General features: G+C 39.0%; 1 protein-coding gene across 1 annotated transcript in view; it reads right to left on the bottom strand.

Annotated features, from left to right (window-relative positions):
* RAPGEF5 (Rap guanine nucleotide exchange factor 5) overlaps nucleotides 1-15,487 on the bottom strand; it is a 218,158-nt gene that overhangs the window by 31,206 nt on the left and 171,465 nt on the right. Inside the window, exons 13-18 of the mRNA XM_061198504.1 lie at nucleotides 13,309-13,453; nucleotides 12,073-12,170; nucleotides 10,249-10,279; nucleotides 9,232-9,310; nucleotides 6,421-6,570; nucleotides 2,785-2,882 (exon numbers count right to left, since the gene is read on the bottom strand). Of these exons, the coding sequence (XP_061054487.1) occupies nucleotides 2,785-2,882; nucleotides 6,421-6,570; nucleotides 9,232-9,310; nucleotides 10,249-10,279; nucleotides 12,073-12,170; nucleotides 13,309-13,453 (601 nt within the window). The remainder of the gene's footprint in view (nucleotides 1-2,784; nucleotides 2,883-6,420; nucleotides 6,571-9,231; nucleotides 9,311-10,248; nucleotides 10,280-12,072; nucleotides 12,171-13,308; nucleotides 13,454-15,487) is intronic.

The raw sequence follows: 15,487 nt of genomic DNA, 5'->3' as shown, positions 1-15,487 counted from the left end.
TGAAGTCACTTTGGCTTCTGGTAAGAATTAATGTGCCAACAGGGTTAGTACAAAAACAAACAAAAGAAATGTCACAGTGCACTTCAATAAAGACAGACATGGTTTTTACAGAAAATATGTTTGACGAGTCTCATCCCAGACATACATTTACAAATTTTATTAAAATGCCCATGGAAAGCAAAAAAAAAAAAAAAAAAAAATTTTAAACAGGAAAGAAAAAATAAGTTACTTCATTTATACCATGGTGGATGATTATTTTAAAGTATCAATTGCTTTCCCTACACAAATGGATATGAGTTTGGTAATAATAGCATTTCCTTAAAATCTGACATAAAATTATTAAATGCCACCACAATTTTAAATCTATTGTCACTGTTAAACGTATTAAAATTATCTGGCATCTTTTTAAAATACTTGATATTTTCTAATTAAGATATAAATTCTCCCATCTGACTTGAATAGTTAAGGACGTTAAAATAGTTAATGACTTGAGAAAAAAAAGAAGGGGACTTTGCAAAAATAAATGCCATAGCAGGATAAAGGGAATATTTCAAAATCCAAATATTAGTCTCTATTTTTTGAACTGCAAAATAAATTATTAGCATTTTTGAATTCTTATATTTATGTAAAGGTTTCCTAACTTAAAAAAATGACAAAAGACCTTCACAAGCTTTTCCACAGACTTGATTCTCTTCAGAGTAGGTTTAGGTACAAATTGTCCCTGTACCCCCAGTGTGGATATGGGGTGGAGCTCTGTAAGGGCTGAATGAATGATGTGCATGCAAACACTGAGGTGGGGGAAAGCCCAGGTTTCTCAGGGATTGGTCTGGCTAGATTGGGACCAGATGGACGCCGGGCTGCACTGAAGACATTCAAAGAGCCACGACTTGGGAAGTAACATAGATCTCTGCTTAGTAATTTGGAGGTGTAAGGGTATTTTCACTTGGCTTTTTATCCCTCCTACTTTCTCCCTAAATGTGCCCCCTATCCTGGCACTGCCCTCTGGTTACTCAAGGTAGTCTACTGCCCTCTCCAAGAAACACTTTCTATTTCTCTATTCCATTCATTCAGGGCTATGATTCCTGCTTTCCACGAAGGCTAATCTATGCACAAGCACAGAGGATATGAGTGGTTTCACATGTTATCCTTCCCTTACAATGTTCCATTTCAACTGAAATCTTTTGGAGATGAAATCACCTAAACTTTGATTCCAATGGGAAACTTTCAGGTGGTGCAAAAAGCTGGTGGGGGAAGCATCCGAGTACAGCATAGCATCTGGCTCAACCCGGAATTCACAGCACCTGTTTATCCCACAAGACACTGCCCCAGGCCTGCCCTCTACTCTTCCGAGGCCCTCGACCGCAGCAGAAGAGCGCTCTGGGAACGCACACGAGGGAACCACATGAGAAGTCTGGGTGTGGCGGGTGAGGGCTGGGGGGTGGGAGACAATTAGAGTGCGGGTCCTTCCATCACCAGGAGCCTAGGGCAACTGCATATTAGATTCTTCTCCTTCACAGGGTGCGGGGGAGGGTGGCGGGCAGTCACATCAATCTCATTATTTACTCAAAGATGCTGTGCAGCATCCTGTCTGTCAAGTTTCACTGGTGGAATTACATCGTGTATAGACACAGGCCTGGTGACCTGCAGAAGGACGCTCAGAATCGGGAAATCCCAAGTAAGACAAAGGGTTTCCCTCTCCTTTTCTCCCTCATCATGTACAAGGAGGAAGATGCAGGAGCTCCAGAGTCAAATATAACTGGACTGAAATCCTAGCCCTCTCCCTGGCTTGGCTGTGGGAAGCTAGAGTAAGTCACTCAGCCTCTCTGAACTTCACAAGGTTAGCAGGAAGGTTAAATGACATACTGTATGTAAATTACTTAGTACATACATGTCTGGTAGAAAGTGTGAAGATAAGAGTGACTAATGTCATTATGGTAGCTTGATATCTTGCAGATAATTTTACATAAGATACTTTTAGTATAAACAGTTTTGGTTAACCCACATGGTATACAGATTCCTCCATTATATATACAACAGGAGCCAGCTGGAAAGACCCAACCTGGTGATGACTCCATGGAACAGACCAGTACCATGAGTCTGGATGATACAATCACGATCTGGTACAGCCCACTTTTTATGGGCGATGGATCTGAGGCCTGACCCTACCGTTGAGAAAGCAACCATGAGACCGAGGTTTATAGGAACAACAACCACAACAAATCATCTAGTTAGGTGTAAGTGTTCTTAAATTTAGGACGGAAAATAACATACAGTGTGGGTTCTACATTTCTTTATACGCTTACGCTTCAGTGGCATCTGATGTTCCACTGTTATGTGCCATTTTACACAGGGAAGGCTAACCATCCACCCTTTCTTCAAAGGAATGGCACACTCAAAGTGTACCCAGTGGACAGGTACTAAGGACAGAGTCTCTTTCCCTTTAAATCCACACAGGATGCGTTCCTCAGCCTAACCCCTATATATCCACCAAAAAAGAAGAATGGAATTAAGATTCCATCAGAGAAAGAGTCACATCTCTCAAATCCCTTGTTTCAGAGGGACTCAGAGAGAAATAGCGTTTGTGACTTAGGAGGGGTTGAGAGTCCCTAAAGATGGGCCTGCCTTTGATTTGCAAAAGCAGTGTTGTTTGAAAAGTGTATTGTTGACTACAGGAGGAAACAGCTTGATGTATTTTTCTAACATTCATTTTAAAACATACAAATACATGTTCTCAGTCTGACATGTGTGTCTGTGTGTTTCGAGTACAAGGCTAAAGGTACTCACCAAAGTGTCAGCCAGGTCTTTCCGGTAGACATATATCCGACCAGATGCTTCAAGGGATTTGGAGATGGCCAAGTCATTTGGCTGAAGTTCATGCTTTTCTTTATTTACAAAAAAGAGTAATTAGAAACACAAGAACACCTAGTAGGCATTCACAGTACATCTAAAGAGTGAAATTTGCCAAAGAAAAATATTTAAAAGTAAATGGGATGTGAAGTAGATTTAATTCCGTTCTGCATATGCGATACAATGATACCAGATAATCAATGCTCGTTGTCCATAAAGAGGTACCCTCTTGTGATTCATTCTTATAATATTTAGTCATTCTTTACACAGAACAGCTTAGGGAAGAAAGTAAAATTCATTCATAATCCCATCACTCTAAAGTAACCATATGATAGTAATATTGGTAACAGTTGAGTATATTTCCATCCTGATCTTTATGCAAATATGTGTGTACACACATGTACATATGGTCACAACTATTATTTATATGTTTGCATTAATAATCACTATAGATATATGTATTTGTAATTATTCCTTATGTGGTTTTATATTCCTATTTTAAGTACTTACCCACTTGTCAAAATTATTTATAATGTCACGTCATGTGTAATTGGTTATATAACAGTCTATTACGCCATCATTTAATCTTTCCTCTATTGTTGAACATTTAATGGTTTCCAGTTTTTTTTGGTCATATAAATTAGATAGCGAGAACCATGCTAAATACTAGCACAGGGACCAGCACATAACAGGGGTTTGATAAATGGGATCTATTATTACAGCAGCCATATATATATTGCCAAAGTCAACATCTTTGTGCATAAATCTTTGGCTGCTTATAGATGATTTTCTTAAGATAGATTCCCAGTAGTGGAATTCCTAGGTCAAAGCGAAGGAACATTTTTAAAGTTTTTGATACAAGCTGCCAAACTGCTTTCCAATTCTTACACCCACCAACGCTCACCATTCCTTTGAATAAGTTTACTGTTTTGCTAAAATCAAAAATAGATTCTCAGTTTACTTTGTATTTCTTGACTACTAGTCAAGGTGAATATTTTCATCTATTCTTCTTCTATTTTATTCCCCTATTGTTCCTGTCCTTTGGCCATTTTTCTACCATAGTTGGACCCTTATAACACAATAGGCTTCTCATAGAAAAATGTCCTCCCCCCACCTACAAGATGCAGACGGGAATCGACCAAAGTGATACTCAACTTTATTCCACTGTGACATAATCAGCCTCTCCTAAGGTAGCCCTCCAGTTACCCAGCATGGTTGGAAATACAATATGCCACATCTCTTATTCTGGATAACTTAATCAGTTCAAGCGCCAGATTTTGTTTTGAACATTTCTGCTTGATACACAGTACACAAATGATACTCGAATACATTCTTTATGGCCCAGCATTGCAAAGATCAGTAGCATTGTCATGTCGGGCTGTTGACGTCGGCAGTAAATGGTCCCACATGGCCGGGCTCTGACGTTCTTCTATCTCCTCCCTCTTTAGCAACCCTCTGTGTGCCCATATATACCTTAAATCTGACTTTATAAGAGCCATTCTGTGTTTGCTATGGAATTTGCATTCTGCAAATGCCATGGCTTTCAGACAGTAATTTTTCCATTTGCTAAGAAGTGTTTTTCTTACTTTCAGATTTGTCACTACACCATGAACGATGAAAAGTGATAGGATTTTAAGCTCTGAGTAACTGGGTAGGTTTCTGTTACTACATACGTATATACTTAACTTGGGTACAAAACAGCTAGAAACCTACTGAAAGCTGTGAGGGTAATAGTACCAGTCCTTTTAGAAAAATCCACAAAACCTACAACAGGGCCAACATCTCTAAACTTTTTTTAACAAAAAGAAAATAACTGTAGATCTCACTGTCATTTCATTTTGATGTAGCATTTAAAACATTTATTAAAAATTACGTAACCAGAGCAAGGAATACATTAAGCTCTGTGGGCTTTTTTTTCTTCATAAGAACATTATTGCTTGGGGGATATGAAGCTGCAGGCAGAAAGGTTCTTAACAGACAAAACTACTAATTGATGGAAAATGATGGCATATTTCCAAACCTGTGAGATAATTCAAGAGATAAACTGATATTGCTAGTGATGATTAGCTATAAGTCTATACACATTAGAACGAGAGATGAATCTAATAGAGTGTAAAAATCGTATTTCACAGCCATCAAACAGATATTGGGTAGTAAAAGACCCACTCATTAATTCCCAGCTTCACGTGTGGCCCTGGGCCGACTCTGAGTCAGCCTCCAAGGGGGTGTGGGTCTCAGCTGTGCCACCAGGTTCTCTCAGGGTCCTTCTTTCTCCATCACCTTCCGTCTGCATGGGGACCCAGTGATTACTTTCTGTAATGGTATTGCCTTGAGAGGCAAATGCTGACTTTGATGAAGCTTAATACTGTTTAGAATCATTTAATATCTTTGGTCACTTAAAATTAATATACAAATATCATATTTATCTGGAATACCTAATATATTTTATTAAACGTTCAACTGCTCCCTGATTAAAATTCACGTAGTCCCCACGTTTCTGAAATTTTTGCTCTTTTTCTTTAGAGAATGTTTTGATGGCATGCACAACGCCTAGGGAGAGGAAGGAGCGACTCACTTACTAGGACAGGGGAGGTGGGCTGTATTTGTTTGAATATGTAATCAACTAGCTTGTAGGACCATTTTACCTGCCTCTGAGTAACAAAGCGAAAGAGGCAATGTTCCGTCACATGATGCTTTTGCATCAAGTACAATACATTCTGATCTTCTTCTCCTGACTCTAGAATGATAACAAAGGGTAAACAGGAATGCCCTTTATCTGCTCCCCCCTCCCCGGCCCGCCCCATCTCTGGCTGATTAGTTTACACAGTACTCCCATTTTTCAACTACTGGGACTAAGTCACTTTCTTTGTATTTTTCTCAGGGTTAATGAGATATTAAATAAAGATCGTAAGCCAAAAAAGGAGGCCAGTGACACTGAGATCTGACAGGCTCCAGTGAAAACGCAGGGGTCTGTTCAGGTCACACAGATCAATAGTATCAGCTTGTAATCTGTGTGATCTTATTCAAAACAGACAATAAACCATTCTCTGAGGATAAATAAGGCCCAACAGAGGCAAAAACTATAGCCAGGGCTCACTCCCCATGTCTGCCTGAAGGAACACTGCCTGTGAGCTTTCGGCTTATTGTACAGTTTTTATTTCCTTCAATAGGGAGTCTCTACGTATTAAACTGTCAGCTAGCAAAATGACTAGTTCAAGGCTGCCTTTCTTTTTTCTTCGGAAAGTAATTTCATCCTTTAGCAGTTTCCCAAGTTAATTTAAATATGAAAACAGAAGGCTTATCTAGAGTACAAAATATGTAAAGCTTTATAATATATTTCAAAACACTGGCGCTCTTCTCTGTTCAGTTCTTGGGGAGGAAATTCAGTATCCAACAGTACCCAACTGTTGTCATGGAAACACCTCTGGTAGGCGGCTTCTTATTGTTAGAGTGGTCATCCAGCTGCAGACCCAGAAGGGACGCGCTGCACGTTTACTCCATAAAAATGTCAACTCTCTCCTCCTGGAGGCAATCCAGTGAAAGATTAATATTCAAAGACAGAAAATAATTTACCCCCAGAGAATGTGACGGCTACCAGAGCCAGATCCTCTTCCGCATGCTGGATCTTTTCCGCCACAACTCTCAGGATCTCGTGGGCTGTACTGGAAACTTTTGCCTTCACGCTGACATAGGAGTGCTCCGTTATATACACGTGACAGAAAACTGCATGAGGTGAGAGAACTGTGAGTAGACAGAGAACAACTGTGGCCATGAGGTACAGACTTTTCACCCAAATCAAGGCACCCGCCACACTATTCCCTGTAGCACAGAGCAGACACAGCTAGATTTACATATATATGTGTGCACATGGCTGCCTGAGGGCACAGCAATGCGAGCTTGCACACACGTGAGATGGAGACGCGATAAAGCTGCTGAGCAAGGTGGAGTAGTGCTTAAGCATCCCATACTGTAGTGAGAGACCCACATCATGCAGAAGCGTCTGCTCAGGGTAGCGGCAGCCTGGCCACAACACAGTGGGATCTGTGCAACAGGGAGTAGACTTCGGAGTCCCTTCTTTGAGGGTTGCTGTGATCTCCCAAAGCAGTCTATTAAAGAGTCTAATTCAAACATTCTTGTTTTACACTTCACCTCTGGACAGGCCCAGTGGCTCAGTAAAGACCACCACATTTTGTTATTTGAATTCTCATAAGCTTATCTAAAAAATCTGTCACTTGCTATGGGTTTTGGCTTCAGCTTTCTTGCTCATGTAAGAATGAACCTCCGCGCGCCGTCCCTCCGCCCGTATCAAGGTGGTAGTGAGTTTAGTTTTCAAATGGAGGTCACATTTCCAGCCTTTTTAATTTCCTTTTTCTTGTCTGTGGTACTAATCATTATTACTAGGACATTATCACTATCAGGGTGAATGGGCCCTGGAAAAAATTTTCCTTTATGATTTAATAGCAGAAACTGTAGCAATGGAAATAACTGACACGTTATTTGTCTCTTGTATCAGCCATTCTGAATGTATAAAACACCAGCTTCTTTACTGAAGACAGAAGGACAATAATATACTTAGATATTCTTCTCTTCTAGATTGCAAAAAAAAAAAAAAAAAAAAATGGGGAGTGCAGGTCCTAGAGAAATTTCATATGCAATTTAAATGGCACCACAAAAATAAACCCAGGAATGTTTGCACAGAAATGCAAATGAAGCAAAAGACAAACTATGGGTTTACTAGTACAAACCTCAAAGTAAACATGCCACCAAGAGGCACTGACAGTATTTTGTTTTGGGTTTGGTTGGGTGTGTCACTAAAACCATAGCATCTAACAAATAGCTGTTTTATGTGTTGTCAACAGACTTGTGAGAGACAAAAGGCTTTTTTCCTTCCACAAAAAGACGGAATTTTGGAGCAAGGCAAAGATGCAGTCTACAAACTACTAGATGTGAGGAAAGTTTACAGCTTGCTCAGTAAAATGATGAACAAAAAGAGGAGTTGGGGGGGTCTTGAAATACTCAGACTCTTTGAAACTCAGCTTGGAAAATTATACAATTAATTGTAAGACAAATGGGAAAGGAAGGTCAGCAACTGAGAGATGAGGAGGTAAGGTCATTCCATTTGTTCCTCCACTTGGTACAGGTGACACTTATGACCCAACGAGTGCCATCATGTTTGGTTATACACAAACAATGGAACAGAAGAGGTATCCTGTGATATTTTGTTGTTTAAACATTCAGTAAGTTTAATAAATATTCAACGTCCACACAGTGCTGTCAGGAAAGGCGAATTAAAAGAGAAAGTCTCCAAGTCACAATAGCATGAACATTTGAATTGCTGTGTTTCCCAGCTCTGCCCTTGACTCAACCCTTATCTAAACAGGAGGAAACCATTTCCGGTTCCGTTATAAAACAGTAATGTAGAAAAGCACGCCAGGGGCTTCCCTGGTGGCGCAGTGGTTAAGAATCCGCCTGCCAATGCAGGGGACACGGGTTCGATCCCTGGTCTGGGAAGATCCTACATGCCGCGGGGCAACTAAGCCCGTGCGCCACAACTACTGAGCCTGTGCTCTAGAGCCCATGAGCCACAACTACTGAGCCTGCCTGCTGCAACTACTGAAGCCCGTGCGCCTAGAGCCCGTGCTCCACAACAAGAAAAGCCGCCGCAATGAGAAGCCCGCGCATCACAACAAAGACTAGCCCCCGCTCGTCGCAACTAGAGAAAAGCCTGCATGCAGCAACGAAGACCCAACACAGCAAAAAATAAATAACTTAATTAATTAAATTAAAAAAAAAAAAAGCACATCAGCACCCTCAGCGTGCTACAGAGGTGTTTCCCCTGCACCGATGGAGCAGCCCTCTTCAGGGTGGGTCACGAGCCCTTTTGCCAGCAGCACTGATTGAGGACACAATGGATGTGTGGCACTGCCCGGCAGAGCCTTGCCTTGGAGGAGTTTCGACTGCACATCCTTCCTTTCATTATTTTCTCCAAGATTTTCTTCTCTAACTCTCAGGGATTGACTCAGCCAAAGCCCTGCGCGGTGGCTTTAGTGGACTTTCCAGTGAGTCACAGGCGATGGGCTGGCAGCACGGGAGAAGGCAGCCAAGGGGAAAGGCTGCTTTTCCAGTCCATTTTGCACCTCTCCCCAAGAACGCAGGGGGCTCTTTGCAGTCTCCTTTCCTTACCTGGGACAGTACTCTGTGATGAAGAAAACTGTAATGCCCACAGCAAGAGAAGAAAAACTATCACTGTGCATGCTAACGTGCTTGTCTTAGGGGTGTGGCATCTGGAAAGGGTTAAAGGCAGGCTGATGTGTTAAAGTCAGAGAACGATGGTGATCAGCTGCTACGCCACCTGCCCCAGACCCTTGTTCAAACCATACTCACTTTCCTCTGTTTCCGTCACAGTTCCTCTATGCTGGAGCCAGTTCTCCTTAAGACTGAATTGGTGGAAAAGGGCTTTATTCTGCAAGAAGGGAGAACAAGAACAATGAATGAATGTATTGCTGCCCTTTGGAAAACTAGAGCTGTTTGCAACATGTTCTAAAAGGGCGTGCCAATTTTTTTTTTTTAATATGAAATCCACCCATCTAATCTTAGAGGAATAAACTGGGAGTTGCCTCAATTAATGCATGTGGAGGTGGAGAGTCTGAGCAACATGATAGACCTTGGCCAAGGGAAAAAGCCCCCAAAATGATTCTCTGCAACATGCCGGAGAATATGGGCGTGATTTTTAACCCTGGCTACTACAAACACCCATAGCTTCTTCTCCTGAGAAAGACATGGTTTCCCCATCCCAACAGCAACCTTGCTTTTGGATAAAGCCACGTCGAGATAGTTTCCTACTTCTGCTGTAGTGCAATGACTTGCTTAAGAGAAATAGGTACATGATTCATTATGATTATCCATCACCTGATATATCAGCTCCTACAAAACTTGTGCCTGACATCTCATTTAGCATTTCCCCCGCCCCAAGTTGAAGAGGAAACACATTCATTCTGGCTACCATCTCTCTTTCTGTTGGGTTGAAGGGTTCCAACCTTTTTCTTACAAGACTTCCTTGCACGCAAGAGTCTTGCATAGATGGTTTTCTATCTTTATATCAATGACTAAAAATCAAATTTATATCATTCTGGGGACGTTGGGGAAGCTCTGAGACTCCAAAACGCACCACAAAAATTCAGAATGTCATAAAGTCAAGGGCACCTGGCTGAAATTGAATCTGCACAAGCACAGGGAAAGCTAAGTGAGGTAGGAGCGGGGAGGCAAGGTGCAGCCCCTGGCTCCCCACCTGGCCCTCCTCTGCTAGAGGCAGCGTTCATTAATTATGAAGAAATACCAAGTGGGCCAAGGCCAGGCCTCCAAACCAGATCACCCCGTTTCAGACAGAAGGGGCTGCCTTACCTTCCTCTGTGGTGAATATTCATCTACAGTGCTGAAAGGAAAAGGACAAGACATCAGTCTTTGTCTCAAACCCAGAATAATGTAGTGATTGTCACAGAGACTCCTTTTCAGGCAGTGGGCAGAGGTTTTTGCTTTTCAAAAAGATAAAACACACAGTATTCATTAGTTTACTATGCATAACACACTTGACATTGGGCTCTGGATTTCCAGTGAACCAGGAAGAAAAGAAGCTATTTATTCAACAGGTATATTTTGCTTTCTACCCATAGAAACGGAGCATTGAGGAAATAACTGGATTTATTTCCACAGAAACTCTAAGTTTTCTCATATTTGGCTAGATTTTAGGTGAAATTATTGTTCTTTAGATAGCTAAATAAGTCAGCCAAGGCAGATCTTTTCCAGGATGTTTCTATGTGTGGTGGAACTGGGGGATCTTCTGCAGGTCCCCAGCTCAAATCTTATTCCAGGATCTAGACATATTTCATCACCTTGTACCAAAGAGGCAAGAATCATGTCTTAGACAATCTTCTTACTTAAATCTTTTATTTCTCAGTTTTATGTAAGTTTTTAAATGGAATGTATTAAATTCCATTAATTTATTTAATGCATTTAAATGTGTACTAAACCAGAATTAAATTTTCCCAACTGTAAGAAGGCCTGCCTTACAGCGTAGATCAACTTCCATGTAGGGGATTATTCTGATGTAAAGGTTTCTTTCTTTTTCTTTTTTGCTTCATTTGTTTGTTCATATTTTCATACTGGTCTTAGGCTATCGAAATTTATTACAGTGTAGACTGTGATAAAAGAAGACCACCAAAATTCACAACATTCATTTCTAACACCCTGCAACTCATTTCTGAATTCCTAAATGTGTGCTTTTCCTGATTGGGACTAAGGTTTATACATAATTTGTTTGCACCCTAAAATTCTTTATATAGCCTTTACTAAATAGGATCTCCCTTTACTAAAATTAAGTCAGGATCTCCCTTTACTACATAGGATCTCTCTTTACTAAAATTAAGTCAGGCTTTAAATCTCAAATCGATAATCTGAAAGGCCTGAATTAACATTTCCTATGAGAAGTGCATTTGTGACTGCTGAAATCTTAATAGAAGTTTTTCACAACTTGACAACAGATGTGTTTTACGTTTAAAAAGTAGAAACTACATTGTAAATCAGAGAACAATTTTTCCCTTCAGATTAACTTTGCAGCTATATCTGAAAACTGAATAATGACTTGATGTTTTCATTTACCAAAATCAATAAGAGTTAGTGGTAAATCAGAGTAAAGTCAGGTATTAGCAATATGAAAGACTAATGATAGATACCTTAGTGATACACCTTGGATATAACAAAAGTCACTGAATAAATGCTTTCCTTTAATTTTTCTGAATTGATAAAGAAACTTCAGGGAACTCATAAAATTGAACTTTAAAAATGCACCATGACTTGCTGGGACCTATTTATAAAACTTTTTTCCTATTCATTAGAGATAGCTATGAGTTCTCCCAAATGACAAGTTAAATATTTACAATTTTAAAACTAAATAATAATTTATTAGATAATTGTTCTTATGTACCCAGACTGTCATGGCTCAGTTTGTTTCTATCATACCAAACAGGGTTAAAAAAAAATAGCCAATAAGCTTGATTTAGTGTTCATTCATCTTGAGATATAAAAACAAATATTTACTACTAGAAAACCTAAGGAATCAAGATAAATCTCAGATTCAAAATGTTCAAAATGATATATATGAGACATCCCCAATTCTATCACATGTTGTGCTGCTTTCTTTTACTAACTGTGATGAGGAAAATTACTTACTGACGACGGTGCATTCCAAGTATCTTTTGAAATTCTTTCAGTTCTTTTTCAAGTATTGGGTATTCATATACATCATCCAGTACATTTCTGTATATGGTCTGGGGGAAAAAGAAAATTTCAGCTTAATTGGTTTGATGCCTATTTTGTAAGGATTAAGATTCACAGAGTGGTTAACCTGCTCAGGGAAATAAGTGGAATCCAGAACAACGCTGGGGGTTAAACCAGGTACCAATGAGCTCCTGAGTGGGACTCCGCCTCCTAGCCCCTCGCTCAACTGGTGTGGCTCTGTGGAAGCTTTTACAGGCTATAGGTAGAGAATGGTGGAAACTTAAGAGATCTCTGGCTGGCTACTCAAAATTTCCATGCCTGTTCTATATTGTTAGAAATAATATCCACATAACCATTTGGGAGTGAAAAAATCCATTGAATTAAACTACCTAGTTGTTTTGAAAATAACATTAGTTTAGTCAGAGACTTGATTTAAACCAGTTTTTAACTGGATGTCTAAGTGATATCTGAATTTTGAACTCAAAGTGATTTCCTTCACGAAAGGCAAAATCAGTTTAGATACTTGCCTATTCTGAAATAGAACTCTTCCCTGCTCAATTTCCACTGTACCCCTTCTCTGTGTTAACTTGCACAGCTAATACGGTTTTGGTGGCCAAAAGAATCCAACTGTTTACAAACCATCTCCAGAGAATCATCGGTATTGAAAAGATATTGCAGCCTACTAATGATTAGACACATTTATCAGCTTATCCAATTTCAAATGTAAATCTAGGTTAGTATCTATTTTATAAGTTATTATTGCTTTAATGTCTCAAAATATACCAGGTCCTGAAAAGGTTTCATAATGTATACATTGTCACTATAGGTTTTAAATGATAAATGTTTTATCCCATTATTGTAGATATGGGAATTGTTAGTTTAAAGTTATAATACATCTCAACATACTAAACAGTATCAAGTTTTAAAGTATGTTTTATTTTACGTTCCTTAATTTGCAGTCAAAATTCCCATGACTTATATAAAATAAATAACCTTAAATGAGTGACTATAAAACCTGCCTTCTTCTATGTAAGGAATATCAGGCTTCAGAGGTCAAAACAAATTAATACTTTGAATCATAACTTCAATATTACAAACAAGTTAGATGACTGCAACCTACGAATGAGATTTTTGAAATCAGTCATTTGGCATAAAAGAATTACTCAATAACTGGATGTTTTACATTACCTTTAAAAACATTTTTGAATGTTCATCTTCATGTAACCAGTCTTTGTACAGAGCAATCCACTGGGAAACAAGATGCAAGACCTTCCGTTTCCGACAAGGAACATCTGAGTTTTCTTCTTTGCCTTGATACTTCTTAGCAGAATAGGTGCAAATGGTTAAGAAAATTACATTGTTGCAAGTAAAAAATATGAAGAGATCCGTTTATGCTTGCTTTCACAAAATACGCTAAAGCACATTTTCCAAAAAATCTACAAGTACCTGAATATGCAGGAAGAAAAGAATATGTGTAGGGAGAGTAAAAGGTGTGCACTGAAGAGGGTAAGCCCAGGAATACGATTTACATAACGTGGTGGCAGGCCGTGAGGATAAGGACTGGACCATAGAACTGACAGCTGCTGACATAGCTCCATAGGCAGCATGGGTTAATGCCACCTCCAAGAGACCCTAGGTGGCCCATTAGTCACAAGAGATTAATGGGCTCCAAGAGATCTGGCCTCACTACATAGGTGGACACTGTTTCCATAAAAGTTAGATCAGAACTAGGCCAGATATACTTTGATCATCAGAAATTCACATTCTAAAGTAGCACCAAATGAGCACAGATTTCTGGAGCATAATTTGTGATATGATTCAAATGCTCACCCTAGGAATTTATGTGAAAAAAAAAAAGAAATGGATAAATGTGCAAATGTAAGTAAAAAAGGGCCGCTAATTTTCATTTTCACTGGAATAAAAAAATATTAAATAGGAATAACCTAAATGCTTCAACCATTGAGGACAGTTAAATAAATTACTGCACATCCATTTAATGGGCTTTTCTATAGCCATAAAACTGATGGTCCAGCACTATATCTACTGACACAAGACATTCACAGTATACTGTTAAGTAGGAAAGCAAGTAAGAAAAGTATACGTTAGGATCATCTATTTCTATTAACTATGCTTATTTATATATTCATTACCTGGAAAGACATATACTGATAGTTAACAGTTGCTTCTTAAGGTAATGAGATTTCAGAGAACATGAATTATTTTTATTGTACTTATAAGCATTTCCCAATTTGTATACAATGACTATGTGTTAACTATGATTTTAAAATTATATAAAAATAACAACCTCAAAGGCAACATGCTTAAAGCCTTAGGAATGAGACAGAAGCTTGGCGCTTTCCAAAACAACCTAGCATTTTTGCCCCCCAAATTATCATTCTGAGTATCTTGGACACACTGAAAAGTTAACTAGAAATAGAAAATGCTATGATACCAAACACAGGTAGGTTTTGGGGTTACTGGACAGGATTCTATATTCTTTAATGCTGATATATAATTGCAAAATAGGAATCAATTCTGTATCAGGCTTTGTAACTATTTTAAAACATAATTCAGTCACTGTCTCCCCAACCTGCAAAAGGACATCAAGGACTGAACGGATAAAAAAGATGTGGTACATATATATACAATGGAATACTACTATATATATATAAAAAACTGAATCACTTTGCTGTACAGCAGAAATTAACACAACATTGTAAATCAAATATACTTCAATAAAAAATAAAATAGAGGAGAAAAGTAATAGCTAACCCTGAACATTTCAGAATGGCTATATCTGGAGAAAAAATACTTATAATCCTTGTTATGTCACCATGAAATTAAAGCAACTAACTCAGGAAAAAAAAAAAAAAAGTACATCAAGGACATCTGATTTCTTTGATTTCTACCTGTGAAACAAACTCAAGCAAACACAAAAAGAATCTACTGAAGTATCTATTTCTTCTAGTTTTTCTCTTGAAAGGCATAATATAAAGATTTATCTTACATTATTTCCACTTATGCAAATGTTCTTTTCCTCTTTTCCTGTAACTATCATGGCTTGACTAATGATAAAGAAAAAACTCTTCCTTAAACGTTGTGAGGCAAGACACTCGTTCGGAAACTCTGAGTGCCTTTCCTTGGCATGGCTTTCCAGCCTTTGATCTGTTGCATCTCTTCTAGTTAGTGTATGCAATCCTAAAGCCTCCTTAACTGGTCATCAACCTTCTAATCACATCCATCATCCTAAGACAGCGTGCCCTGACAAAGCTCTGAAACGATGACAGTTGATTACGGGGGTAAGACCTCCCAAGTGGGGAATCCTTGTCTCCCCCGGGATACTTGCCCAGAAACACACTATCACATA

Source organism: Eubalaena glacialis, chromosome 8, assembly GCF_028564815.1.
Source record: "Eubalaena glacialis isolate mEubGla1 chromosome 8, mEubGla1.1.hap2.+ XY, whole genome shotgun sequence".
Classification (NCBI taxonomy): domain Eukaryota; kingdom Metazoa; phylum Chordata; class Mammalia; order Artiodactyla; family Balaenidae; genus Eubalaena; species Eubalaena glacialis.
This window is presented reverse-complemented; position numbering and strand designations above follow the sequence as displayed.